This window comes from Sarcophilus harrisii, chromosome 4 (genome assembly GCF_902635505.1).
Source record: "Sarcophilus harrisii chromosome 4, mSarHar1.11, whole genome shotgun sequence".
NCBI lineage: Eukaryota > Metazoa > Chordata > Mammalia > Dasyuromorphia > Dasyuridae > Sarcophilus > Sarcophilus harrisii.
This window is the reverse complement of record NC_045429.1, coordinates 422,956,709-422,983,335: the sequence shown is the minus strand read 5'-3', so window position 1 is coordinate 422,983,335 and position 26,627 is coordinate 422,956,709. Positions and strand designations below refer to the sequence as shown.

The 26,627-nt window shown below is 39.2% G+C and overlaps 1 protein-coding gene across 1 annotated transcript in view; it reads left to right on the top strand.

The window, feature by feature from the left end:
- The window catches only part of NOTCH2 (notch receptor 2), a 168,730-nt gene that overhangs the window by 70,220 nt on the left and 71,883 nt on the right, over positions 1 to 26,627 (top strand). The window contains exons 3-4 of the mRNA XM_031967394.1: positions 19,204 to 19,463; positions 22,167 to 22,502. Coding sequence (XP_031823254.1) covers positions 19,204 to 19,463; positions 22,167 to 22,502 — 596 coding nt within the window. The remainder of the gene's footprint in view (positions 1 to 19,203; positions 19,464 to 22,166; positions 22,503 to 26,627) is intronic.

Below are 26,627 nucleotides of genomic sequence, written 5' to 3'. Positions count from 1 at the left end.
ACTAGCTTTGGGTGAGCTAATCACACAAGCAAATCAGTGTTAACTGAGCTCCAGTTCTTTATCTGGGAAACATTGGTAAGAATACTTGTAATCCCTACTTGACAAAACTTTTGGAAGGATGGAATCAGGTAATGCTAATTACTTTTGTAATTTGTAAACTTTAAGGGACCATATAACAATGTCAGCTTAGCATAAATTATGTTTGGAAATAGTGTGGAATAGCTAAGGTGGGGCTAGATAATGGGGAACCTTGAATACCAAAATAAGGAAATTTAGTTCTTCATTTGTTACAGATGGGCTCCTTTCTTACACATGGGTCATTGTTGCTGATTCCTGAACTAAAGAGGGACATTGAGATGGATGTATTAAGATTGATCTGGCCCTGATATACAGGACAGATTTGGGAAGCCAAATTGTGAGACCGTTGGAAAATCCAGCATGAGGATTGTGATGGGAGATCCTCGTGTAAATGGTGTGAGAATAGGGATGTGCATGTAGAGGGGTTGTAACTGGAAGGATGGATGGGATTTTGTGACTATGGAGGATAGATGAGGGTTTGAAGAGAAAATGTCCTAAAGTCAGTTGAAGACTTAGACCCGCCATTTAGGGATGGTGATATAGATTTGGTAAGTCAGTAAGAAGGAAGGGATAGTCAAAGGAGTGAGAGGAAATGAACTCACTTGGAGAGAAAATCAAGCAAAGCTAATGAAGAAAGTATGGATGAATTGTCATCAGTCTTTTATCCATGGAGTGACTATCCAGAACCATTGATGTATAATCACCCTAGTGTGTTCTAAACATACTATTCCTACCTTTTGTGATTCACAGACTAACAGGGAATTTGTTCAATGTTTTGTTTTGTTTGGTCTTGTTTGTGTCACAGCAGCTGGTCAAAGTCCCTATTGATAGCTTTTTGTTCTTAAACGGGCAGATGTGTCACTATAACTCTCAGGCTGAATTTGTTATACATGGATTAGTAATGGTGAATTATTCTCTACCTGGGAAGTCTAGTTAGCTTTAATCTACTTAATATACTTTGGAGCAAGCATTCTTACAATATGAAGGGGTGTGTGGGATGTGGAAAATGAAGCATCATTGTTCTTATTGTGGAAGGGAAAGTTTAGGTTTAATTGTCCCAACATCTTTTTGGCTGTCCCTCTAAAGATGTTCTTGTGTTGTGTATATGGAGATTCCTTCCTTGGTTTTACCTACTGGATCCTGCTTCTTTGAAGAGAACTCTTACTTTCCTTTCTCTTTGAAAGTGATTCCCCACCCCCAGCCCTCAATCTCCACAAAGAATGTGTTTCTTTTCCACTCTTGTTGAATTTCTAGAGTGCACAAAGTTCACCCTATAAGTTAAATAGGGATTACAGAAAAGCATTTTCCCCCTGACCATCTGCACTATTAGGGTTAGCTTGGTATGCTTTGGGTAACATTTAGTTTGGAACTGGAAAAGCCTTTTCAAAAACAAAGAAAGAAAATGGCAAACTCCAGGCAGTTGATGGTTTCCAGAAGTTGTGAGACCCCAGGATACGTGAGGATTTACATCAGACCAGCTTAGGTTGTTGGAGGCCTTCTTGTCTGGAGAATGGATGCTGCCTGGTTTGTCAGATTTAGCTCCGTGGTCTTGGAAGAAGCTGGAAAGTCAGAATGAGAAGCACCTCATTTGGTCTATACCATTCAATGACCTAAATTCCAAAATTCATTTTTCCAGTATTTCCATAGGAGGTAGGGCAGTGGTTCTCAAACTTTTGTTTTCAGTATCTTTATCCTATTAAAAATTATTGAGGATCTCTCCAAACTGTTTTTGTTTATCTGGATTATATTTATAGTCATTTACCATATTGGAAATAAAAACTATTTTTGAATTTGTAGACCTTCTAAAAGGGTTTCAGAGATCCCCAGGATTCTCTAGACCATACTTTGAGAACCACTGAGGTAGGGATTGAATTTAGGGATCAGGAAGAGGGTGGGCTAACAGAGAGGTTAGATAATTGGGAACCTTGATGCTTTTTTTGTTTTTTTAATAACCTGGAGATGTTGTGTTGGAAAATTATTTTCTGTTCAACTTAACCTTTTTCTTTTGTGGAGCAAAATAATGACTTACATACTTTTGGGGGGAGGTGAGAAAGTTGGAGTTGCTTCTCTTTTTATCTCGGAAGCAGAGATAATGTAAGTAAACAGCAAAACTCATATTGTTTGCCCTTCAACTGTTATATCTTGGGCAGCTCACACTGCCGCAGTCACTCGTTTAATCACAAGAAGACATTTTTTTTTATGTCCATTACCCAGAAATATGTCAGGCAACTAGGGGACCAAAGCAGTAGCTTTGTGGGGCTATTTGTATATTCCTTCAGAAGGGTGGCTGATAATGCTGGAGCTCAGTTCACCTTTTGAGCCCTGATAACCCAGCCTGAACTGTGACCTACATGACAAAGGGAATTTTTTTTGTCTTTTTTTAAAGGCCTGGGTAAATAAAGCATATTTTCCCATTGAAATGGTTACTGATTTAATAGCTTCAGATGAGGGATGAAGATGTGAACTCACTCATCATGTTAAAACTACTTAAAATAGCATTTCAGCTTATTTCTAATTTAGGTTTATTGCATTTGGTTTAAGTTTAGTACTTAATTCAGAAAGGGGGGGGGGATCACCGAATACATGCAAGCTGAGTGCTGAGTGAAGTGGAGCTTTAGAGAATAATTCCCAGCCTCACAATTCCCTCCGAACTTATTTTCCTGTGGGAAAATTTTAATTTGGAATCATTCAGCCTAATGTGGGAACCAAGATTACCATTTTGTGAAATACTTCTATAGCAACAGCAAAAAAAAGCAGAAACGTGATTCAGGAAGCTGAATTTACATAGCAGAAAAATGGCTGGCCTGGAGTGTATAATTGTCTTTGTTTATTGGTTGTCAGAAGACTATTTTTCGGAGTGTGTGTTTGCGTCTTTTGACTGTTGTTTTCAGCAGAGCACAGCCCCCAGAAGTTTCTTACCCCAAACAGCCCTGTCCTGGGCCTCAGGGGATGGATGCCTGTGCTGGATGTGACCGAAGCCTTCAAGTTCCCATTTCTGGGTTCCTCTCAAACCTTTGTTTCATTTTGCTTCACTTTTTTCCCCCTTGCTGACATGCTGAGGTATTTCCTCCCCCCCTCCCCACTCCTCTTTCTCTTGGCAAGAAGAAGTAAATATGAACTTCTTCCTTTTTCTTTCCTTCCTTACCAGGCTTTAGACTTGATAAAGTTGATAGGATTTTCTTTCTAAGCGTGTCTTTTTTAGCAGAACAGTTAACACAGAATGATGGGGGTGGGCTGGGGGAGAGAGAGAAGAGATTTAATGCTGGAGAGTGATAACAAAAATCTTACATAAATAACATTTTAAAGTTTTTGCAAAGCACTTTACAAAGCAGATGAGATGAGATGAATCATGGAGGGCCCCAATGCAAAGGGAAGAGTCGAGACTGAATGGAAAGACATCTGGAACTGGGGACTGGAACTCTGGGTGATCACAGTGGGCCAAGATGGCAGTGGGCTTGCAACCACATTTATTTTCCTCCAGATTAATTGATTGACTTAGGAAGGCATGGTAGAGAGAAGACGAGGGATCGCCATGTAGCCCAACGCCAGGTATTCATTTCTAGGGCAAAGAGAAAAGCGGGCTGATGTTGGGGCCCATTCGAGCTTTCTGGAGATAGATGTGGGTTCTTGCTCTTAGCCAGTATGACTTAGGTCTTTTGGGAGGACATTTGGGGGTCTCTGGCTCCCCTCCCTCCAGCCCTCAGTGACAGCCCTCCCCCCTCTCAGCTCACACCAGGGCAAGCTGCCACTGCAGATTGGGTGGCGAGGCAGGGCCCAGGGGAAGAAGAAAGTGGGTTGAAAGCAGAGTTCTGACTAAAGAATTTTCTGCTGGAAACTAGCCCAGAGGGAGTAAAGGAGAAGCTTTAATGAGGAGCAGCTGCAGGGCCGACGCAGCCCACATGAGACATTTTTTTCCTCTCTGTTCCAGATTCTCTATAGCATTTTAAAAATCATGATTTTGAAATAGCTGGTAAAACACGCCTCTCTCTCTCTCTCTCTCTCTCTCTCTCTCTCTCTCTCTCTCTCTCTCTCTCCTTCCCTCCCTCCCTCCCTTATTCTCTCCCTTCTTCCCTTTTTTCCTTCCCTCTCTCTCCCTTCTTTTCTTCTCTCTTTCCTCCTCTTCCTCTCCTTTCTCTCTTTCTTTCTCTTTCTTTCCCTTCCTCCTTCCCTCCCGCCCTTCTCCTCTTCTTTCTCCTCTTCCTTCCCCCTTCTTTCTTCTCTCTCTCACCCTCTTTTTTCTCCCCCTCTCTCTCCTTCTTTCCCTCTCCCCCCTCTTCTCTCTCTCTTTCCCCCCCCTCTCCCCTTTCTCCTTTTGTGTATGCAATGAGGTTCTGTTTTGTTTTTTTTTTTAATGATCAGACCTCAGCTAAAGAAAGCTGAAACTCCACAAGGTTCTGGGATGCTGATTTGTGTTCACCCTGCTGATACAGAGCCCTGGATGAGGAAAAAAAAACAGGGAGAAAGAATACTGGCTTTTATTTGGAAAGGGGGCTTATTTCCTGTTCAGACTTCAGTCATCTTGGAGCTGCCACAAGCGCCACAGTGCTGGGTTTTTCTCTAGACGAGTGGCTATTCACATAGGAGACTTGAAAGAACAAATCTTTCTACCCTTCATTACTAGGGAAACTGATCCTGACCTGTAGACATTGGAATTGATATTCAAATCCCAGCATTGCTGAAATCTGTAAAGTGTCTACATGTGAACGAATGCAGGCTACTGAGGGTGTAATAGAGTGGAGGTCTGTTTCTCATCAGTTTGGGGGACTGTGTGAATATTCTTTCAAAGGGAAGAGATGCAAACCTTTTATGAGGAGCTCCTGGTTTTCTGGTTGTGTGTGTGTTGTGTGTGCGTGTGTGTGTGTGTGTGTGTGTGTGTGTGTGTGTTACACAATAAGGTTTAAGGACTGGATACCTTCCTGATAGGAACATAAGGTTTTTAGTTGTGTTTTCCACCTCCCCCTCCCCTAGAAAAGGAACTGAATGTAGTTGGGCCTGATAAGTATTCAGATTAGTTCCTGGAATTACTTCATGAAAAAGCACTCTCTTACTTAAAAAAACAAAAAATGTATTACTCTGCTTTCATAGCCCTGCCTGTGATTTATTTTCTTTCAAAGTTCCAGAGTCAGAGGCGAGATTGGAGTAGACTAGAAAGGAGGTTTGGAGGGAGTAAGTGAAATCAATGGTGAATGCACTCCAGGAGGGAGCTAAATCTATACAGGATTGAGAATGGCAGGCAGCTGTTAGATTTACTCAGGTTTTCTTTAGAGAGTTTTTCATATGCACCTTTCCCACATGCTGTTTTTGTATTAAAGACTCTGGGCAGCTCTCTAAAGGCCAGCCAGAAATGTTCTTAATAAAATGGCAGAGCTGAGAGGAAAGTGGAGGTGCCGTAGAGTCTGGCCTCCTGTTTCAGGGCATGACTGCACTCTGGCTACTTGGACAAAAACAGAGCTTTTATTTTCAGGCAGCAAATCCTTTGGTACCCCCGGGAAACAGAACTAGCCCATTTTCCAGCTCTCACTACAGAAGGAAGGCTCCCCAGGAGGCTGGCTGTCTCTTTCTGACCAAGCCTTTCAGCTCCCTCATTGTACCTACTTCAAGATTCTCCTTGACTTCATATCTGTAATTTAGTCTATCAGCAGGAGCTACTGGTAGGCAAGCTGTGCCCTCGAGGTCAGACTGACTTCTTGGAACTGATTTGTTTTACCAAGCCAAGGCCATATGAGGCATGAAGTGGAAACTGCTGGATTTGAAAGCACTGGACCTGGATTTAAACCTTGGCTGTGCTACTTAACCTGAAGCAAGTCATTAGGTGCATTGGACCCCCATTTTCTCCTCTATAAAATGGTGAAGTTGAATTGGATAGCCTCTAAAATCCCTTACAACCCTAATAAATTAGTGAGCTTGGAAGGATGCTTAGAAAGCAGGCCATAGAATTTGTTTCTTCCATTGTGTGAAAGTAGCATTGGTTTTGAAACAGTTAATACCCATGTACAGTTAAGGTGTAGGCAATAATGTGTAATGGGAACTCAAGGAATTTTCCCATTTGAGGAATAAGGATAGACATGTGAAAGACACAGAAAATATACATAAGCAAAAATCACATTCATACTAGGAATTCTCCATGGAAAACCATGACTTTGGGGAGGCAGTTATGATAGTCAAAAGAGTGCTGAATTTTGGGAGTGAGAAAACTGAGTCCCATCCTACTTTATATAGGCCTTAAGGAAAGTATAACATAAATTATCGTTCATGGCACCATTCTTGGTGGAGAGAGACAAACCAGATGCCCATTGTTTGGGTGAATACATTGGAATATGTGGATAGAATCGAATAGTATTCTACCTCAACATATGAGGAATAGGAAGAATTCAGAGAAATATTGGAAAACCTAGGCAAATTCATGAGTGAAGTTAATAGAAGCAGGAAACACAATGACCATCATGACTTAGATGAAAACTGAACTAAGATTAATGGTTATGACCAATTTTGTTTTTAGTGAACAGATCATGAAACATATTCTCTGTGTTTTGGTAAACCCTGAGAGCAGAAGACTGCAAACTCTAGTAATCATTTTGTTAGTTTGGCTTATGATTTGTTTTTCTTTGTGACAATGTGGGAAGGAGGAGGAGCATAAAAATCAAAAGGCATCAAATAGTAAACAAACAAACAAATGAAATTGCATATAGGGTCAAGGCAATACAATAGACAGTACATCTTAATTTAAGAAAGGTATTGAGCAACATCTTTCTTGGTATTCTGGATAAGGTAGAAAACTGTGGGCTAGAAGACAATAGCATTAGCTAGATTCACAGCTGGACAGCCATACCAAAAAAATGTGAATTGATGAATCAGCCTGATCCCTCCTTTCAGGTACACATTTTGAATAGCCTGCTAGATATTTCTTCTTGAAGGTCCAGTTGTTACCTCAGGATCAGCTTGTCAGCTAGGATGGAAATCAATTTTTTCTTTTAAATTTATTTTCTCCTGACATCTCTCCCTTTATCAGTAACATCACAATTCTCTCTGGGTTGCCCATTCTTACTACCTGAGAGTCATTTTTGATTTGATGAATTGCCAAACCCTTTTAAGTCTTCCTCCATAATATCTCATATATATCTATGCTACTCTCCATTTCCACTATTTCTATCTTAATTCAGGCCTTCCTTATTTCTTTGCTTAGTTTTCTTGTATAGTTCTCTCCCTGTTTTCATTAAATCTGGCTACACACTGTTGTGAAAGTAATCTTGATATACAGGTCTAATAATTCCATTGATCAGAATCCTTCAGTACTTTCCAGTGTCTTAAAGGTTGCCAGCAGGTAGAAATAGCAAGAAGGATTTTTCAGTCCTAGAGAATAATGTGACAGACCCAGAGAACATTTTTGATTTCCTTCACAAGCTAATTGTACAATATTTCAGAGTCTGATTCTTTTTGTACAGCAAAATAACGTTTTGGTCATGTATACTTATTGTGTATCTAATTTATTTTAATATATTTAACATCTACTGGTCATCCTGCCATCTAGGGGAGGGGGTGGGGGGGTAAGAGGTAAAAAATTGGAACAAGAGGTTTGGCAATTGTTAATGCTGTAAAGTTACCCATGCATATATCCTGTAAATAAAAGGCTATTAAATAAAAACACAGATTATTTTCATAAAATAGTGGGAGGCCCAGCTTGGCTAAAAGAAAGGAATACATGGTGGGGAGATGAAGGGGAGAGGGAATATGATTCTTGGGGACCTCAAAGGCCAAGTCAAAGAGTTTGAGCTTCATTGAGAAGGAGATGGTAAACCACTTCACTACTTTTGCCAAAATAAGCCCAAATGGGATCATGAAGAATCAAGCAAAGCTGAACCTATAGAACCATAACACTCTTAGATGGATGTTCCTTGAGATTAGGACCTATGTCCTGCCTCCCCTGTGTCTTTACAGAGTGTATTATACATAGTGAGTTCTTAATAACAAACTTATTAAGTGGTTGAATAAGAAGAATGAATCACATTCTATAATTCTGTTTGGCCAGACATTTGTTTCATTAGTGTGGGGTTCTCCCAATGAGCAAAGGCCTGCTACCAATGTAGATTGGCAGCTGTTCCACGACTCATAGTCTCATGAGGGTTGTCTGGGACACTTAAGAGAGTAGTACAGCAAATATGTGTCAGAGGCAAGACTTCTAGGTCTTACTGACTCCATGGCTGATTTTCTGTCTGTTACACAATACTGCCATGCCGTAATTTCTTTAAAAAAAAAATCCATTGCACAAGTACAGAATGGAGAAACATGGCTTAATACGTCATATGAAAAATACCTGAGTTTTTAATTGACCACAAAATCATTGTAAATTTATTAACACTGTTATTAATCATATTTAAAACAAAAAGCTAAAGTCATCTTAAACTAAGTAATGGAAGTATGGTGTCCATATCATAATCCTACTCTGTTCTACATTGGTCAAATTTAATCTAGAGACATAATAAGAATGTTATTGCCAAATGGTAGTGAGATTACTGGTCTACTAGAAAAGGGTACCAGGGATAATGAATATTTTGGAAATCCATCAAATGAGGAAAGCTGAAGAAAATAGGAATGTTCAGGTGGGAGAAGAAAAGATTAAGGAGACATATCCCAACTTTTTTCAAATATATGAAAGGCTGTTGTGTAGCATTGAAACTGGACTATGTGCTACAATGCCCCAGAGGGCTAAGGGAGGACCAAAGTGGGGAAAGATTTAGGGGGAAAAATCTCAGTTTAGTATAAGAAAGAGCTTTTCAATCATGAGTTCACAGCAGTGAGAAATGGTTGTCTCGTGAGTTGGAGACCTTTCTCAATAGAAGCAGATACACTGGCCTGTTTCTTACACATGACAGGCTGCTTCTCCTCTCATTGCCCTCACTTTGGCCGTTCCTCATCCCTAGAGTGCACTACCCCTGGCCTTCACCTCTTAGAATCCCCTTCATGGTTCAGCTTAGCTCACAACTGGTTCATTTGGGCCTTTCCTATTTCCCCATCTTTCCCCTCCAATGCTCATCTAAATTTTATATGTTGTATACAAAACTATTTACATATTCTCTTCCACTAGAATGTAAGCTCTTTGAAGGCAGGAATCATTTTTGCCCTTTTTGTTAACTCAGCACTTATTGATTGATTAATCAATGGCCCTCTGTCAGGAATGTTCACTCCACAACCTGTGTTTCTGTTGATAATTCCAATATCCTCCTACTTGATTTTTTCCATCTCCATCATTTTCCATATCTATTCAGTTGCCAAGTCCCGTCAGATTTCCCAATACAGCATCCCTCGTATCCATCTCTTCCTTTCCACTCATTGCTATAGTTCAAACTCTTGTTGCATGTCTCCCAGATTATTATAATAATCTCCTCCCTGGGTTCCCATATCCATCATTTGTCATCTAGATCTCCCCTTACTTGTATGAGTAGACTGGAAGGCGAGACAGCAGAAAAACCTGGGTATGACTCTCATCTCAAATGTGAGCTTTCTGTGCATCTGGAGGAGGCTATTTCATCTGTCTTGAATTCAGTTTTCTCATGTGTAAAATGGGTGTGACTACAGGGTCTGCCTCACAGATGTGAGGAGCAAATGAGATAATTTGTGTTAATCACATCACAAAATCTGTGGCACTATGAGTTGTGCCATTTCACTCTTGTTTTGTCTGATGGCAATATGATAGAAAGGATCTTGGGATGTATACTGCCCTCTTTTTTTATGTTATTGTTCTGTTTAATGTTATATGTTCTGTTGACTTATAAAGGTGGATTAAATAACTTTGCAGCTGAATGAAAGCATTGGGATATAAACTCATCTTATGTAATATATTGAATTATTGGATTCATATATAATATATATAAATATATATTATATATAATTGATATATATCATATATTATTGAATATATATATTAAGTACAACTCCAATAACTCCAATGAAGAGTATTGGGCAGGATGATATCTCTTAAATGTTATTAAATTTTAATGCATCAGTGTTTTTGGCTGGGGGATGATTAGTTGTCAAGGATATTTGGGGCTCTCAATTTGTAGTACAGGAATTTGTCATCTGTCAGCTTTATGGCATATGTTGTTGTGGACACCAGATTGTGCCTTTCTACTTGTTTGGAAAGTGCTCAGTTGTTGGAACCTGCAGTGAATTGCCACTCTATTCTGTCATTTCCATGTATCTGATTAGTTACCATCCTAGGTAAGCTCCTTGAGATCAAGACCTCTATCAGTTAATCAATAAGTAGTGATCTTAGGCAAGTCACTTAAGATCCATTTACCTCAGTTTACTCATCTGTAAAATGGGGACTGTAATGGTACCTACCTCCCAAAGTTGCTGTGAGGATCAAATAATATAATTGTAAAATACTTAGACAGAGTCTGCTACATAGTAAGCTCTATATAAATGTTATCTATCATCATCATTGTTACTATGTAATCCTTTTCATGTAATATATAATCCAGTCAAGATGAAACACAATCCTATAATAATCTCCCTCCCCTACCCCTTTCTTCTTATGTCTCTCGTGCTTTCTCCCTTCATTACTTTCTTGAAATCCTTCTATTTCTTCCTGGTTCAGCTCAAGAGTCATTTTCTCCATAAAATCACCCTGAGGGTTCTTTCTCTTATTCATTCCTTGCATGCTTTTTCTGGTTTCCTTCTATTCCTTTTATTTCCTTCTATTCTGTTCTGCTGTGTGTGTATGTACACATATTTCGTATCTCTGTAGTACATTGTAAGGTCCTTGAAGGAAGGGGTTTCCTTTGTGTCACTATGTCTTATGAGCTACAAAAATTTTGAGTGAGACTAGATCTAAGTGTCTTTGTCCAACCCTTGGCTTAAAAGGAATTGCTAATTATAACATTTCAGTAAATGGTCACCTAGCCTTTACTTTAAAACCTCCAGTGAAGGTCTTCTGGCTACCATTTCTCTAGGCAGTCTGTTCGACTCGAACCAGTTATTATTTTTAGAAAGCTTCATGATATCAAGCTTCTTTGCAACCTTCACTCATTTCTCCTTTTTTCTCCCTCTAGAAATGAATAAATATAATCCCCCTGTCACATGACAGCTCTCCAAATAGCCCAAACCAGCTATGATAACCCTGTAGAGCCTTTGTGTCTCCAAATTCTTTCAGTTGATCCTCATTTAGCATAGACAAGAGACCCTCAATCATCCTAGTTGCTTTTGAGTATCCTGTAGTTTATCAGTGTTCTTCTTGTCAGAATGGAGCTGAGTACAGAGTGATTGCCACCTCTTTAATCCTTCAAAATTATTTTCTTTTGATGCAATCCAAGATTGCATTAGTTTTTTTGGCTTCCCCATACCATTGTTGACTCATGGACCTTGCAGTCCACCAAAATCCCCAGATCTTTTTAGACAGACTGCTGACTAATCATACCTCCCACATCCTCTACTTGTAAAGTTGATTTTTTTTAAAGAAAATCCCAAGTGTACAGTTTACATTTATCTTCATGACATTTCATTTTATTACAGTTAGCCTTAGCCCATGCAATTTGTTTTGTTGCGGTTGTTGTTTTCTGGATCCTGACTGTTCTCTCCCAGTGCAGTGTTATCTACAAGTGTGATTAGTTAAAACTTATCTGTCTTTATTCACGTCATTAATAAAAAATGTGAAAAATGCATAGACCCAAGCACAAAGCACTTTGGACTCCACTGGAGTCCTACTGCCAAGTTGACATTAAACCATTAATAAATAATCTTTGAGCCAAACATTCAAACATTTGTAAATCTGTCAAATTTTATAATGGAATAGTTCTTATCTTTCCATCTTTTCCAGAAGAATGGTATGAGACTTATCAAATGTTTTGCTAAAAATCTATACATGGTAAGTGCTTTATAAAATGCATGTTGAATTTCATTGCTATAGAAAGGACTTTTACACAAAGTGAGAAATTAGAGTAGATGATTTTTAAAACTGGGATTCTTAACTCTGAGGTTCATAGACACCTCAAGTGATTTGTGGGTATATTTTAAGGAGTCTGGTGACTTGGATGAGAAAAAAATACTTCTTTATTTTCACCAATTAACAAAAATTTAGCATTTCCCTTCATTATGAATTTTTCTTAAATATGAGAAGTTATCCAGTCAATCATTTAGCATTTATTAAGAACCTACTTTGTACCAAACATTATGCTAAGCATTGAGGATACAGAGAAAGGCAGAAGGCAGTCCCTGCCCTTGAATAGCTCACATTCTAAAGGGAGAGACAACATGCAAACAAATACATACAAATAAGATATGTGCAGGGCAAATTGGAGGTGATCTCAGAAGGAAGGCATTCAGATTAAGGAGGACTGGAAAAGGCTTGTTACATAAAATGGGGTATTAGCTGAGACTTGGAAGCCAAAAGGCAGAGATGAGGAGGGAGAGCATTCCATGTATGGGAGCCAGCCAGTGAAAATGCTCAGAATTGGGATGAATCATCAAAAGAGTGCAATGGAAAAAGGTAGAAGTGACATATAAGTCAAGGGTAGAAAGAACATCTAAAAGGAATGTGGGATGATTGATATCTCAAAGTGGAGAATTTAGTTAGGCAAGATAAAAACTTGGCTTTTTCAAGGAGGAAATTATTGCCTATCTCAAACATTAGTTTCTATAAGATGGTAAGACTGGAAATTGGCTTTCTGAGAGCCACAGAGAGAGTAGAGAGGAAAAAACATTTGGCTACAGCAGGAGAAAATGAGGAACTGTAGTTGGAAAGGGAGCTGAGTGCAGTAATTTAATCAGAATTACATAAAGGCACACATTGAAGATAAAGGTGAAGGAATGAACCATTTTCCTATAGCCAAGGGAGCATCAAGCACTTGTTGATTTGGGTGCTTACTTAGTTCTCATCCCTGAGTCCAGAACAGTGAATAAGATCTTCCTCATTAAATTGGACACCATACCTTAAGCTAATAGTCTATTATTAATCTCTTTCTGTTTCTAGGAACTCATTTATTCATTGGACCTGGCTTTAACTATAGTCACTGCCCTGAAACTTTCCTTATAGGTCACTTATGATCTCCTAATCACCATAGTCACAGGCCTTTTTTGTCTCCTCATCCTCTCAGATTCCCTAAAGCACCAGTTATTTTTACCTGCTTTGGGGACATGGATAGATAGAATGCCGGGCCTTGAGTCAAGAAGACCCATCTTCCTCAATTCAAATACAGCCTCAGCCACTTCCTAACTGTGTATGACCTGGGCATCTTAACCATATTTGTCTCAGTTTCTTCAGCTGTAAAATGACTTAGAAAAAGAAAATGCAAAGCCAAGAAAGCCCCAAATAGAATCATGAAGGGTAGGAATTTTGAAATGACTGAGCAGCAAAAACTTCACCCAGATAATTCCTAGATCTCCCCCTAAATACCCACATCAACAACAATAACAACAAACACAAAAACACCTTGCAAATATTAAGGATTAAATACAAACCTTGGAAGGAAAGCTATGGTAAATCTGGACAGCACTTTTCCAACAAAGATCCATATAGTCAAAATGGCTGTAAGAGTGCCTTAGAACTGCGACTTTCAAGTTGTGGTCCTGGAGATGGTGTTTGAGAATCCATTTGGATGGCAAGGAGATCAAATTTGTTGATACGTTAATTCAGATTATTCATTGGAAGGTCAAACATTGAAGCTTGAAGCTTAAATATTTTGGTCATATGAGAAGACAGGACTCACTGAAAAAGACTCTGATGTTGAGAAAGATTGAAGGTAAAAGGAAAAGGGGGTGGCAGAGGATGAGATAGATTGATAATGTCATGAAAACAATGAACATAATCTTAGACAGACTTATAGAGTAAAGGATAGACCAGCCTGCTATACTATATTTTATAGGGTCATGAAAAGTCAGATACAGCTGAATAATAACCACAACAAAATTGTGATATGTTTATCTCTCTTGGTGATACAGTATTCCCATGCTTTTCTTCCTATCTCTCTGACTATATCTTTTCCACATGTTTTGTTGGCTTCTTTTCCCTAAAATATAGCTTTCTCCTACTGTCTGTTCTTGGCATTCTGTTTTTACATTCTTTTCCTTGTTGATCTCTCCTGTTCCCACTGTATCATCTTGAGATGGATCATTGGTTCCCAGATTTGTATTAATAGCCTTCACATTTCTCCTGAGCTCCAGATCTAGATTCCTTGCTGCAAATCACCATGACTTGTTGGCATTTTAAACTAAACACACCAAAATTGAAAGCTGTACCTACTCCTAATTTCTCTGTTTATTTTATGGTACTACCATTTTTCTAGTCATAAAACCTGAGTTATTTTTGAGTCCTATCTCTTCCTTATCCCTTCCTCATTCAATTATTTGTTGAACTTATTGTCTGTCTCCATAATATCTCTACCACTTGTCTTTTCCTTTCCATTTTTTGGCTCTGAACACAATATTTTTATTTATTAAGCACTCAATAGGTACTTAGTAAATGTTTATTGAATGAAAGAATTCTTAATGACCACCACTATGCTAGTCCTCACTCTTTCTTGCTTGAAAAAAATTATTCCAATAACTTTCTAACTGGTTTCTCTATTTGCAGTCTCTTAGCACTATCCATCACTGTGAGACAAATTTTCTTTTTTTAAGAGACTGTTTTATTTTTCCAAATACATTCAAAGATAATTTTCAATATTCATCTTTGCAAAACCTTGTGTTCCAATTTTTTTCTCCCTTTCGCTCCTTTTCCCCCTCCCCTACACCACAAGCAATCCTATATTGGTTAAATATGTGCAATTCTTCTAAACATAGTTCCATATTTTTCATGCTTCTCAAGAAAAATCAGATCAAAAGGAAAAAACACAAGGAAAAAACAAGCAAGCAAACCATAACAGCAAAAAGGTGAAAATACTATGGTTTCATCTCCATAATTCTCTCTCTGAATGCAGATAGCTCTTTCCATCACAAATCTATTGGAATTGCCTTGAATCAAATCATTGTTGAAAAGACAGGCAAATTTTTTATATGTATACCCAAGTGTATGTATGTGATGAGGTCACTCTTGCACAGAAAACTTCAGTGGCTCATATTGCCCACTGAATTAAATCTAAACTTACTTGCCTATGAAGCCCTGAATAAACAGACACCAGCCTATATTTTCAGTATTACTTCACAATATTCCCCCTTGATGTATTCTCTGTTCCACATACTGGGCAATTCACTATAACTCAAACATATCCTCTTCTTTTTCACCTCTGTACCTTTGTTCTCATAATTTCCTACATCTGGAATATATTTTTTTTCTTAATCTATACCTGATTTCTGATCCTCCAAGGCTGAACTCACGTGCTACTTCATCTATCAAGTCTCTAATTACCTCCAGTTAGAAGTAATTTCTTTCTCCTCAGGGCTCTTTTAATTTGTTGTGCTTTTCCTATATTCTTATCTTATTCCCTTTTAGATTGTAAATTATTTGCGGGTAGAGTTTAGGTCTCATTTAGAGAGGTAGCATGGTCATTTATTTTGAGGTCTGTTAGCAGAGCAAAACCTATAAATAGTTTTCAAAACATAGATTATTCATTCAGAACTTGAAATGAATAGTAAATCAAGAGATCATGAGTCACAGTCTTGGAAAACACAGTCTTATCCCCCCTTTATCCTCAGATAATTTGGGCTGTGAATTCTTCCATGCAGTTATAACTTTGATATGCAAGGCTTAGTCTCTGAAGCTGGAATTATTGTAGTTTTTCAGTCACATCTGACTCTTCATGCCCTGTGGACCATAATACACTAGTCCTGACCATTGGGTTTTCCTGGCAGAAATGCTGGAGTGGTTTGCTATTTCCTTCTCCAGTACCTAAAGAGCGACCAGGTTAAGTGACTTGCCCAGGAATACACTGCTAATAAGTGTCTGAGACTGGTTTTGAACTCTTGTTCCTGACTCCAGACTCAGTGCTCTGTCCACTGAGCTGTTGGAATAAGGAATAGGGAAAATAAAAACATCTGTATTAGATTGTGTCTCATCAACTTCTAGTGCCTTGATCAGGATATTTCCAATTTTTTCTGCTCCCCTTAGAAACTGTCCATGATTGGATGCTGCTATTGCAGATTCCCTGTCCCTTATGGCTATCCTTCCTCCCAGGAGACTCTGTCATTGGTCAGTGGCTGTTGTGTGGTCATGGCCTCTTGGGATTGCTTTAACTGACATACCTGCTTCTTTTTTCCCAAGGAAAAAAATTATAGTCCTTGCAAATGATTTTAGGTGTCCATGTATATGGATGAGCACCTCATGTAACATCTATTTGCTTATATTTCACATAGTCAAATGTAAACTATCCCAGACATGGACCATAATATATATCTTCCTTCCTAGAGCCCCTTGATGTAAGCAGAGGTTCAGAAGGGAAGGTCACTGTGGGCTAAAGTCTCTCAAAAGAAGAGATGATTTTGTTTTCGTTCTTATTTTTTTCTTTTTTATGTGATTTTCCTTGTGCAGCATGATATTTGTAGAAATATGTGTAGAAGAATTGCACATTTTTAACATATATTGGATTACTTGCTATATAGGAGAAGGGAGGGAAAAAATTTAGAACACAAAGTTTTGTAAGGGTGAATGTTGAAAATTATCCATATATTTCAAAAATAAAAAGCTTTAATGAAATAAATAGAAAATAAATAAAAAAGTAAAAAAAAAAAGAAAGAAAAAAGTAGGCTTTAGGCTGTGGACCTTGTATTCATATTATTGAGTGCTACTATATAGATAACGAGATCTCACTGTTTTTATCATTTGTTGAGTGAATGAAATAAAAAAAAAAGTATTGTTAAGCAAAAGAAAAAAAAAGATAGAAATTGAACTAAGCCTTGAAGAGTGATAAAATTGGGGCCTGAGACTGTCACCTAAAACTCAGCAGGTCTAAAATTAAACTTATTATTTCTTACCCTCAAAATGGTCCTTCTTCTGATTGCTTCTCATCATACTAATATCCAGCTCCAGACTAGGGGAGCTAGATGACATAATGGAATCTGCCTCTGGAATCAGCTGTGTGACTCTGGGCAAGTCACAACCCCAATTGCCTCCAAAAAAAAAAAAGAATTGATACAACCAGAAAATAGTTAGAAGGGACCCTTCAGGTAAGCAATAATAAGCACCTAAAATATTGAGAATTAGCAGAGAACACTAGTTCAAACTTCTTGGTTTTTTGGGTGGAAACTGAGGCTCAGGTATATTGTCATACAGGCAGAAGTAAGTGAGTTATATTTAGAGATGAGGAAAGATTGTGGAAAAAAAAAAATCCCCGATGTTTGCCAAGCTATTGAGAGTTGTTGAAAGTTTTTGATCTATTTTTTTTTCAAAAAAAAAAAAAAAAGAAAGTTTTTGATCTGGGAAAGGCCATGATGAATGTGCTTTATAGTTAGACTACAGAATAGATGAGAGCAAAAATCTGGGAGCAAGGGAGGATTCTATGAGGCTACTGTGATAGTTTAGGCAATGAGGTGTGAAGGACCTGGACTAAGGTGGCAGATGGGGAAATGAAAAGAAAGATTGTGAAATATGTTATTTCAATACTAAAGATGATCTTTGATTTAATCAGCATGAATTTGTCTCCAAACTGGTGCAGACAGCATGAATATCAGAACTAAAAGAGACTTGGGATCATTCAGCCCACAGTCAAACAAGAATTCCCCTTGACCACATTCCCCCATTGACCACAATTGACAACATTCAGTGTTGAAATGTTTTTCTGGGTTGTTTATCCTCTTACAAAACATAAAGATTATGTGTGTTTGTGAGCATGCCCTTTAGCTTATAATAATGTAAGAATAGTTTCCTGGACATACTTTTCCACACCTTAGTAGACAATTTCATGCATTGTAGCATTCAGTTTCATGAGTATCTTCGCTATTTTTTACTGTTTTGATATTGGGCAAGTTGCTGAAATCTTTTAAAGCCTCAGTTTTCCTGATTTGTAAAATTAGGTCATTAGACTTTTGATGACTTATGAGGGCATTCTTCAGTAATGGGCTGGTCCCATGTGTTTGCCCCTGCGATCATAAAATAATTTCTCTCTGTTCCCTGGTCATCAACTTCAGGTGATGATCTTAAGCTTAAATAGAAATCAGATGAAGATAGGATTTGATTTCTTGGCTTTTACTGGTTTCACACTATTATTAATCAGTAAGCATTTTATTAAACACCTACTATATGCCAGGCACTATGCTAGTTTCTTGGACATACCAAGACAGTCCCTGCCCTCAAGGAGCTTATTATCTTTACCTAGGTGGGGTCTGCCAGTTCTTGTGCTCTGATAATAAATCTTTGAAGAACTATGGCTCACCTTCTCAGCCCTTCCAGGTCTGAGTTACATCTGAAGTGAATGAGGAGGGCCCAGAAAAGGAGCACTTGATAGAGCTTGGTGGACTATATCGTACGGAGGAGATGGGTAGGAGTAGGAGAGGAAAGTCAAGTTGACTTTGGAGTTTGGAGCTGGGTGGTTGGTACGATGAGAAGGAATCAGGAGAAAGGCCATTCTGAGGGAGGAAATAAGGAGTTTAATTTTAGACCTGCTGAGTTTTAGGTGAGAGCCAGGTCTCAAGCCCATTTTAATCTTAGTCTTGCTCCTGTTTTGTTTCTTAAGACATGAAACAGAAGATGTGAACACCTTAATGTTTAAACACCTGAAGCAGTGTGACTTAATGGAAAGACTATTGGATGTGGAGTCAGAAAAAGTGGATGAGAATCCTAGATTTGCTACTTCTTAAGTGGGCCTCAGTTTTCACATCTGTAAAAGTAGGTTATTAGGCTTACTTAAAGCATTCTTCAGTGACGATCTCTCTGATCAGATCCATGTGGGCTTATTATTAAATATTAAACTTACTATTTTCTACCCTCAAAATGGCCCCCCAAACTAGGGGAGCTAAATGACATCCTGGAATCAACTGTGTGACCCTGGGCAAGTCACTTAACCCCAATTGGGAGCAGGCAACACAAGGGATGGCCTGCTGAAATGTTCCTACATTGATCTTTTCATGTTTCATTTAAACCTCTTCTAAAACCCGGACGGAGGTCTTTGTTAGGGATGTGCCTGGTTGCATGGTCCAAGAACTGTCATATAAAATGGTTTCTTGTGCGTCTCTGTTTTCATGGACAACGCTCTCTTGTTGCAGGTGTCCAGAGGGCTTCCTGGGGGAGTACTGCCAGCAGCTGGATCCCTGTGAGAGGACCAAGTGCCAGAATGGAGGGACCTGTGTGCCTCTGGCATTGCAGGGCAAAGCCACGTGCCGCTGTGCTCCAGGGTTCACGGGTGAGGACTGCCAGTACTCCACCTCCCACCTGTGCTTTGTCTCTCGCCCCTGCCAACATGGAGGCACTTGTCAAATGCGTAGCCGAGACACCTATGAATGCATCTGCCCACCAGGCCGTACAGGTAGGGTTTGGGACTCAGGTCAGGGCCTCCTCCATCCTTGTCAGGAGGCTCTTGTTTCTCTTTCGTGGCTGTTCTTAAAAACCTCCCCCCAAATAAATGGATAATGGGATATTTTCTTCAATTTGTGCCAGAGACACATACCTCCTTCCACTCTGGCCCTTTTAAGAGGGAGAAATGATTCAGGAATAGTGGAGAAGCCTGGCAGGGATGTCAATTGTCTGAGTGATTTACTCTTTAGAAATTAGAGTACAGGGAACTGGTTGTATAAAACTCAGGAGCAAAAGTGTCCCTTGTTCCCCTTTACCCTACTTCAGGCACTGAATGAAAAATCCCTTGCTCTTATCAATTAAAAAAAAAAAAGAAAATTGTATAAGAAAGGTTGGATCAATTACCTTTCTTTTGGCTCAGCTTTGGATTTTCCTTTTCCTTTTCAAGTAAGACTGGAATGGCCATGCATTCACTTTGGGCATGGGAGCTGAGACCATCTGTCTTCCTCAGTCAATCCAGGGATAACTTGTAGATGAAACCATGATTAGGGTTTGGGCAAACCTTTGTAGATAAAGCTGTTTCTCCGAAGATGTTTGTTTTTAAGAAGAGCTCAGTACTTCTTCTTTCCTTCCTAATAAAAGGAAGTATCTACGGAGGGTGTATATTACTACACACCTTAGCCACATACATAATCATACTGAGAGCAGTATGAGCATGGTGCTTTGTGAAGAGCATTGGACTTAAAAATAAGGGAACTGGATTTTGGTCACTGACTAGCCATGATGGAGACAGATGGAGAGAAATGGAGAGAAAGGGAGAGGAGAATGAGGGGAAGGGGAAGAGACACACAGAGGAAAGAGAGTGGGAGAGAGAAGGAGGGAGGGAAGGAGAGAAAGGGAGGGATAAGGGAAAGAGGAGAAGGGGAAGAGACACACAGAGGAAAGAGAGTGGGAGAGAGAAGGAGGAAGGGAAGGAGAGAAAGGGATAAGGGAAAGAGAAGAAGGGGAAGAGACAGTAAAGAGAGTGGGAAAGAGAGAATGAGAGAGAGACTGAAAATGAGGGAGGGAGGGAAGGAAGGATAGAAAGAAAGGAGGGAGAAAACAAGAGAAAGGGAAAAGGAAAAGAGAGGAAAGGTATGAGACCCACAGAGGAAAAAGTGGAAGAGATAGAAAGTGAATGAGAGAGAGAGAGGGAAGAAGGGAGGGAGAGAGGGAGGGAGAGAAGGAGGGAGGGAGGGAAAGGGAGAGAGAGAGAGAGAGAGAGAGAGAGAGAGAGAGAGAGAGAGAGAGAGAGAGAGAGAGAAGTAGAGAAGAGAAAAAAGTAGGGGGAAAGAAAGACAGGCAGTGAGATTATTAAAGGCTTAACAGATGTCCACTATAAAGCCTTACTCATGGCTTTCATCAGGCTTAGGAAGTGACCCTGCCATTTAATCAGTCAGTTAACAACCATTTATTAAGCACCTACTATGTGCTTTAGCACAGATACTGAGCTAAATACAAAGAAAGACAAAAGTCCATCCCGGCTCTTAAAGAATTCATGGTTTACTGGGGGAAACAACCATTTATATGAAACACTGGAGATGACCACTAAAGGGAAATTCTAATATTCAGAGAGATCCAGAAAGACTTCCTGTAAATGGAGGAATCTTAGCCAGGTCTTAAAAGAAACCAGGCATGGGGGACATCCAGAAAAGATGCCTGGAGTTGAGAGAGAAATAGCAGGGAGGCATTGTCATTGGATTACAGAAGACATGGCAGGAAATTAAAGCTTGCTGTACTAGCAGAGCCCAAGCCCTGGAAGGTCCCACCATGCTGGGGTTATGAATTTGGGGATATGAATTTGGGGATACGAATTTGGACTTGGAGATAAGAGCAAACAGCCTAGGTTTGAAGGTCCCCATCTAGAGAAGGTTGAAGGACCCCATCATTGCCACCAGGGAGTGATTTTTTTTTCCTTTTTCCTTTTTTTATTGAAGCTTTTTTTCTTTTTTTTAAATTGAAGCTTTTTTTTTTCCTTTTCTAATTTTTTTTTTTGGCAACTTATGAAGACCGTGTATTGAAACATAGTAGGTTTGTGGGCTTCATTATTGGAGAAGAGTGCCGGTGTTGGAGAAATCCTAGATATAATCAGCCTAAAACTGTGCTGTCTCATCAGCCCTCCCCTGATACTGTAACTATTGGAGTTTCTGCTAAGTTAACCTAGAGTGTAACTGTCCCCTCATCTCCTAGAGATGCTCCATGTGCTAGACCGCCTGGCTACTTTGGAGCTCTTGTGGAACCATCAGAAGAGCTGTTGATCAGACCCCTGTTAGTCTCCCACTGGGTGTCCAAAGATGCTGGTTTAGGAATTTGGTGCTTTTTTTGTAAACCAAAAAAAACGTTCTCTCCCCTGCTTTCCAGAGGGAGTTGGAAACACTTAGAGACTGTGAATGAGATTTATCCTCAGAAGTGAATGGGGAAGGATGAAGAGGGTTTTTTTTTTTTTTTAATTTGAAAACCATAGGTTTTGAAAATATATTTCAATTTGGGCTGAATGATTATGGATTTATGCTCACCTAAAAGCCTTCCTAGTAATTGTAAGTTATTTTAAAACTTAGTCTATTTATTCTGTTTTCCCACATTTGAAAGGGTTGGTATTGAGAACAGAGCTGGGGAATGGTGGCCCGAAGGAAGCCCCCTTTTGTCCCATTGCTGAGTGTGATCCTCCCTTCCACAGGAAAGCACTGTCAGTGGGTGGACGCCTGCTTGTCTCAGCCGTGTGCAAACGGGAGCACATGTACCACGATAGCAAACCAGTTCTCCTGCAGCTGCCCAGCAGGCTTCACGGGGCAGAAATGTGACACTGACCTGAACGAGTGCGATGTTCCTGGGCGCTGCCAGCATGGTGGCACCTGCCTCAACCTGCCGGGCTCTTACCAGTGCCAGTGCCCACAGGGATTCACAGGGCAGCATTGTGACAGCCCCTATGTGCCCTGCTCTCCCTCTCCGTGTGTCAATGGGGGGACCTGCCGGCAGACTGATGACTTTACCTTCGAATGCAACTGCCTGCCAGGTAAGGAGCTGTTAGGAGTCCCCTGGGTATGGAGAGAGATCAGCTGAGGGGGGGATTGGGTGGGGCTCAGCCTATCATGGAAAAGAGGAAGTTTAAAGATATGAACAATGAGGTTATGGTGGTGGGTAGTAGGGGGAAGGGGGAGAAAAGGACTTTTATGGACGCTTTATGGCAGATAAATCAACATAGGATAATTTATCGTGTCAGTATTTATGGTGATGGGTGACTAGGAAATTTTTTATTGCTTCTTTTAAAGGGAAAATTGAGCTCTGGGAAAGGGGCAAGCATGGGAAAAGAGTGAAGAATACATCTGAAGATAGCAATGGAAATTAGACACATCTGTTTATTACCAGAATCTGTTGATCTTCCCACTGAACATTTATATATCTAGATAACATGCGTGCTGCTAAGATTTAAGAAGTTACAATTAAGTATACAAGGGATACGATTAGGTATGCGAGAAAGCTGGGGGCCTTGATGTCCCATTGGAAAGGAGGAAGAAATAAGCTTTGAAGAATCTTGTTTGAATAATTAGAATGTCAAAAATGGAGGATTTTAACTGGGACTGGAGAATAAGCAGCTGGAACAGATGAATTGCTAAGCAACAACAATCCTGTTTTTATACAAGTGTCTTAGTAATACAAAAAAAAAATACCAACAAAAGAAAGAAAACTGCAGGGGAGGAAAATCTGTGAAGTAAGCAGAATTGCCTCAAAAAAGCGTTCTCTCCCCTGCTTTCCAGAGGGAGTTGGCAACACTTAGAGACTGTGAATGCAATTTACTCTCAGAAGTGAACAGGAAAGGATGAAGGTTTTTTTTCTTTGAAAGCCATAAGTTTTGAAAATATATTTCAATTTGGCCTGAATAATTATGGATTTATGCTCACCTAAAAGCCTTCCTAGTAATTCTATGTTATTTTAAAGCTTAGTTTATTTTTATTCTCAATTTTTCTACATTCAAAAGTTAGGGAATGTATTCACTCAAGTAAATGTTATTCATTAATGTGTGCTAGTATACTATTAATAGGGACAACTGAGTGTTGCAGAGTGGATAGAATACCAGGCCTGGAATCAAGAAGACTCATCTTCCTGAGTTCAAATCTGGTCTTGGAAAACTCTTACAAGCTGTATGACCCTGGACAAGTTGCTCCTAATTGCCTTAGTTTTTTATTTGTCAAGTGAGTTGGAGAAGGAAATGGCACACCATTCCAGTATCTTTGCCAAGAAGACCCCAAATAGGGTCACAAAGAATCGGTCACAAGAATAAAAATGAACAGCAACATGCTATAAATAATGACATTACTGTACATCATAAAAGGCAATGAGACATAGTAGGTTGTCACTGGACTTGGAGTGAAGAAAAGCATACTCAAATCCTGACTCCTATTTTTACTAGCTTTCTGAACCTGATGGGCAAGTCATTTAACTTTTCTGCATCTTAGTTTCTTTTCCATATCTGTAAAATAAGTGTTGGGACTTGAGGTTCTAAATATGCAGTCTTATGAACTCACTTTAGTAAAGCATCTTAAAATATCCAAAGTGATTTTCTCACTGTGAACCTTCCATATGGATTGTCATGTTCTACAGATAAAGAAATGGAAGTTTTGGGAAATTGAGCGATTTGGTCTCATGGTCACACAATTTTATGACTTATTAATCACCTACATGTAATAGCCAGTCAGCTCCTGAGGCTGATTTCAAACCCCAATTTCCTGGGTTCAACCCTCTTTCTGGGATCCCACATAGTGAGCATCCTAATTGTAGGAAGGATCATTTATTTAAAGAAAATCATCAATCCTCAGGCCTTTCTTTTGTTAGCATTTAAGGGTTAAGGAAATAATCTAATTTTGAATATTTCACTTTTCCATATGTCCTGGCTCTTGGATTTATCAGAAGTCCAGAGGGCCTAATGATTGAGTTTGATATGATGTTGTATAAACCTTCACAGGGAAAAAAAAAGTTCTTTCACTTTGTAGAAAATGCCTTTTAACAGTTGCCTAGAACCAGGGGATTGACTTGGCAGCTAAACAATGACAGGAAGTCAGAGAAGTCAATAAAGGAAGTTTTTTTTAGCTAGGAGAGAGTGATTATTCACTGAAATTCTCTGCATTGTTATCCATCAGTTAGGATAAGGACCTTAGGGAATTCTGAAAGTGTGTACAGGAAGGGATCTATCAAGCCAGCATAATATATTCTCAGAAAAAAAGGAAATCACTCAGTGTTCAGCAAGAGAGAATTCATCATCATCATTATGTGGATAGAGTGCTTTTGGATCCCAAAAGGATTTTAATGACTATATCTCTGTTGTTCCTCATGACTACCTTATAAGGTTGTTAGTGCAAGTATTGTCGGCTTTTGTTTTAAAAATAGCAAATCTGAGGCTCTGAGATGTTGTCTTACTCATATAGCTAGATGGTAGAAATAGGTGGAGGAGTAAATAGAGTTTCAGGAAGATCGTGAGTTCAAATCCTGCTTCAGACCCTTAATAAGCTGTATGAACTTTAGCAAGATGCTTAACCTGTATTTGCCTCAATTTATTCAACTATAAACTGTAAAACCTACAGATTAAATGAGATAGTAATACATAGTACAGACACATAGTAGGTGCTGTATAAATGCTAGCTGCTATTATTGTCATTATCATCATTATCTTCATCATCATTGTTAGCTAGGTCTCAATCCCAAGCTATTTAATTCCAAGGGTTCACTATATATCACACTAAATCAAGGAATAAGGAGACAAAAATTCTCTTCCTGATTTTTTGCAAGTCATTTGTCCCCATTGCTGAAGTAAGAAAGGTCGGGAATAAGAGAAGAACCATCCCAAGTAGGTGTTTTGAGTTTTAGTGAAATGTCAGGTCCTTTTAAACTGTTGGGGGGAAAAATGGTTTGTAGTTGTTACAATCATGGCTAACTCTTTGTGACTCTATTTGGCATTTTCTTGGCAAAGATATCAGAGAAGTTTACCTTCTCCAGCTCATCTTACAGGTAAGAAAACTGAATCAAACCAAATTAAGTTTCTCGCCCAGAGTTGCACAGTCAGTGTCTGAGGCTGGATTTGAACTCGGGTATTTGTGACTCTGTCTGGCACTCTATCTTGTTGGCCATTATCTGAAAAATAAAATGTTTCCATCCTTTAGTACTTGTGGGGTGCCCACTGCTTTATGGCACTAATTGGGCACTACAGTTAAAAGAGAAAAAAGAGGGAGATAAATACATCTGGTTTCCATCTTATAGTAGCCCATGACTTAATACTGAATGACCCACTGTGCTGCAAACCAAAAATGAAGCAGGAGACCTGTGGAAAGTTATATTTTTGTATAATTTAAGGGTTTGGGGCTCACAGTTCATATGCTTCGGAACATAACTCTTAGGCTTCCTGACGGTGAGCTGCTTTGAGAATTTAGCACCATTTCCTACTAAAGAAGTAAATTTGAGATGGCTTTAAAAAATGACATCTTAAATATTCATAATTATTCTTTTTTATGTGCTAATTATTGCATTTAAAAATGGGGAAGGTGAAATGACTTGTTCTGTTAGTGAGCATGAAACTGCTCTGTTGCCTCCACTATAGTCTTGGGGAGAAAACAATGAGAAATGGAAAGGACCTCAATTTGAATGCTGACTCCACTATGGACCATCTACATGACCATGGGCTAGTTCCCTTTCCCTTTTTAGATGAATTGAGGATTTTTAATGAAGTGACTTCTTAGCACAGTGCTTAGCATGAGGTAACCATGCTTGTTGACTGATCTGAAGATCTATGAGTTTCTGCTCTAATGATATGAATAGAGAGGCTAATTGTATCTGAATTGAAGTTTCTTCTGGCAAAGCAATGCTGTGGTTATCTCATAGATCTTTGGAAGAAATCTTGGAGCTCCTCTTGTCCAATCCTTTTTTACATATGAGGAAACTGAGACCCACAGGGGGTTAATTGGCTCGACCTCAGGTCAAGGTTACACAGACATGTGGGATTTAAAATGAAGTCTTCTGGCTCAAAATTCAGCATCTATTTCCCTATACCATGCTGACTTCATTAGAGAAATATTTCCTGGGGTGGGAGGGGAGAGACATAAGCATGTTTGTAAAAATTCAGAATTTTTTTCTTTAGCATAAAAATGTAACA